Consider the following 2,690-nt stretch of genomic DNA (forward strand, 5'->3'; position numbering starts at 1 on the left):
TTTATTTCTCATCACTTTGATTCTCAGGTGATAATTTTATTTCTCTGCATCCGTTTGGTTAATGTTATATTACATGAGTTTCACAATTTGGTAAATGAATTCACCATTGATATATAAAACTATACTCATTCTGTTTGTTTCTGTAATTATTTTTAAGTTCTAATTTTTATTGCTCTGTTGTTTCTACAGACCAAGAGGACAAAGTACTTCTCTTGAATTACCTCTCTCATTGGCGTTTCCTTGTACATCTCTTGAATTTTTGTTTTATTTTTTGACTACAAATCATCATGGTACTGAATAACTTATCTGTTGTCTGGAGATTTTTAATTGTTATGTGTCTTTGTCGAGAATTTTGGTTTAGTAAATTCACTAGTATATGACCTCGGAGAATGTATTGATGATGTATTCAAACCAAGAGACTTGTATGATATGGGAGAATGTATTGATGATGATCCAGTTGAGGATATTGATATTAGTTAGAGATGTTGTGCAAGACGTTTGAGTATGTGATAGCTTGTAAAACTTGGATTTTGGATTTAACTTTTGCTTTTTCCTTTTTTTTTATTCTGTTTTATGTTTCATATTATATAAATGTACAATTTAAGAAGACAAATGTTTTATTTTAATGAATTTACATACAGATGTATACCTATGACTCTGACAAAACGCAAGATGGAGAGGAGAACTTAAAATGTTCACTAGTGTATAAGCTTAGGCTATTGTTTTTTGGAAGTTAACAAGTATTTAAGCTTTGTTATCTACGTAAACACTTCCCAAAGATGAAATTGTAAAAAAAATTCTAATGTTTTAACTTTCAGGAGAAACTAGCTAAGAAGATTATTCAAAACGCTGGAGACACTAATGGGAATAATAGTACCCCAAATTCAAATGATGACTTCGCTCAGGTATTTGGGAGAGAGCGGCCTGGTCGTGTTCGTTGTGTTGGACTTGGTCCCACTCCTTCGTCATTTATTCAGAATCGCACCACGACAACATTGAGTAAGGAACAAGAAGTGCTTAGCTTGAATAATCGAGTTCGTGAGTTAGAAGATAAATTGGTGAAGATGAGTGATTTGGAAGACAAAGTGGATAAGATGAATGAAGTCATATATATATCAACCTGCCGCCGGCAACAACAATTGCACTACATGTAGAAGGTAATTAATTATATATACATATATATATGATATCTCTATTTTTTGTGCTTTGTAATATTTCTTATGTTTGCGTTTAAGGTTTTTCAAGGACTAGTACTATGGATAGAAGGAGATGGCTTCAAGTAGAAGGCAATGACTTCAAGTAGTTTATATTATTTTGCTTTGACACTTGAATTTCGTTTATGACTTCAAGTAGTTTTTTTAGTTTTTCGATCATCATTTCAATTCCAAAAATACATTGTAATTTTTTAATTATGGATGATAAAATACATTTCTATTTTGATCAATTACAATTTTATCTATTATAGAACATGATTTTATAAAATATTATTATTATCCACTATTTTAATAAATTATCTAAAATTAATTCAAAAATAATATACTTAATTTAGTATATTTTTTTGTCAAACTATTTAGTATCATTTAAAAACCTAAATAAAGTGATGTTAATATTTGATATCGATTTGAAAGCAATGCAAATATTAACGTTAACGTCATTTATGAAAACTGACTTTAATGTTCAGTTTAACGTCGTTTTTATTTTCTGATATTAACTATATATTTGACATTATTTATGAAATGATTCTAGAATCAGTAATAGAAACGTCTAACATAAATGACACTAACCAAAAATAAACGATGAAAAAAATTAATTACAGCGTCATTTAATAAAGCGATGCTAAATATATTTAGCATCACTGAATTTGGCGTCGCTTTTTTAAATTACATTATAATGCTAGTATCACTTTTAAAACAATGCTAAATTAGAAATAAAATGATGTTATGTGTCAGTTTATTTGTAAAAGAAGAAGAGAAACCAAAATTTATATTTTAAATTAGGGTTAAGATTTTTAATTTAAAGTTATTTAATTTTTACACTTAGAATAAACATTAATGGGCTACGATCACAACAAAATAATATGAGTTTTGACTTTTAAGGTTTGCAAATAGTCGATAGGGGCATTTTATTTTGTTTTTAATGGGAGCATAATTCAAACTACAGAAAAATTACATTCAAAACTAAAAGACATTAAAAAGTATGTGGTGACAGTTGCCACCCCCTTAATTAGTGTTGGTCCACCTTTTGTTGTTAGCATTCAAAGCCAGAAAAAATGCTTAACCTACTCTTAACAACCAATCATTGAACAAACTACACTCATTAAGTTTGATTGAAAGACACTCACAAAACAGACACACCAAAACTGTAACACACATTTATCACACACCAAACACAAAGCATTCAATAAGTGAATCATATCTAACCTAATCTAAATCTAAAAATTCAATACAAGGGAGGGCGATGCATTACCTCTCTTCAATGGTGAAAAGGCTTCCATTTCATCATCATGTCATCTTTCAAAGTTTCTCATTATTATAACCTGAAAATAAAACAAAACAATTTATATGAAATTCATGTCGTCATTACCAAAAGATTATCATTTACAAACGATAATCTCAAACAAACCAAACAAACTAGCTTTAACTAAACTTTTATAACAAAACAGACACAAATTATGTTCTTAAAACTAAAGT

The 2,690-nt window shown here is 28.7% G+C and overlaps 1 protein-coding gene across 1 annotated transcript; it reads left to right on the forward strand.

Moving 5' to 3' along the window:
• Positions 1-641: 641 nt before the first annotated feature.
• AT1G42700 (uncharacterized protein) lies at positions 642-1,303 on the forward strand (the record flags this gene model as incomplete). Its single annotated transcript, NM_103452.1, has 3 exons — positions 642-701; positions 819-1,150; positions 1,246-1,303. 3 exons carry the CDS (start codon positions 642-644, stop codon positions 1,301-1,303), a joined length of 450 nt encoding a protein of 149 aa, NP_174992.1.
• Positions 1,304-2,690: the final 1,387 nt, after the last annotated feature.

Source organism: Arabidopsis thaliana, assembly GCF_000001735.4.
Source record: "Arabidopsis thaliana chromosome 1 sequence".
Lineage (NCBI taxonomy): Eukaryota > Viridiplantae > Streptophyta > Magnoliopsida > Brassicales > Brassicaceae > Arabidopsis > Arabidopsis thaliana.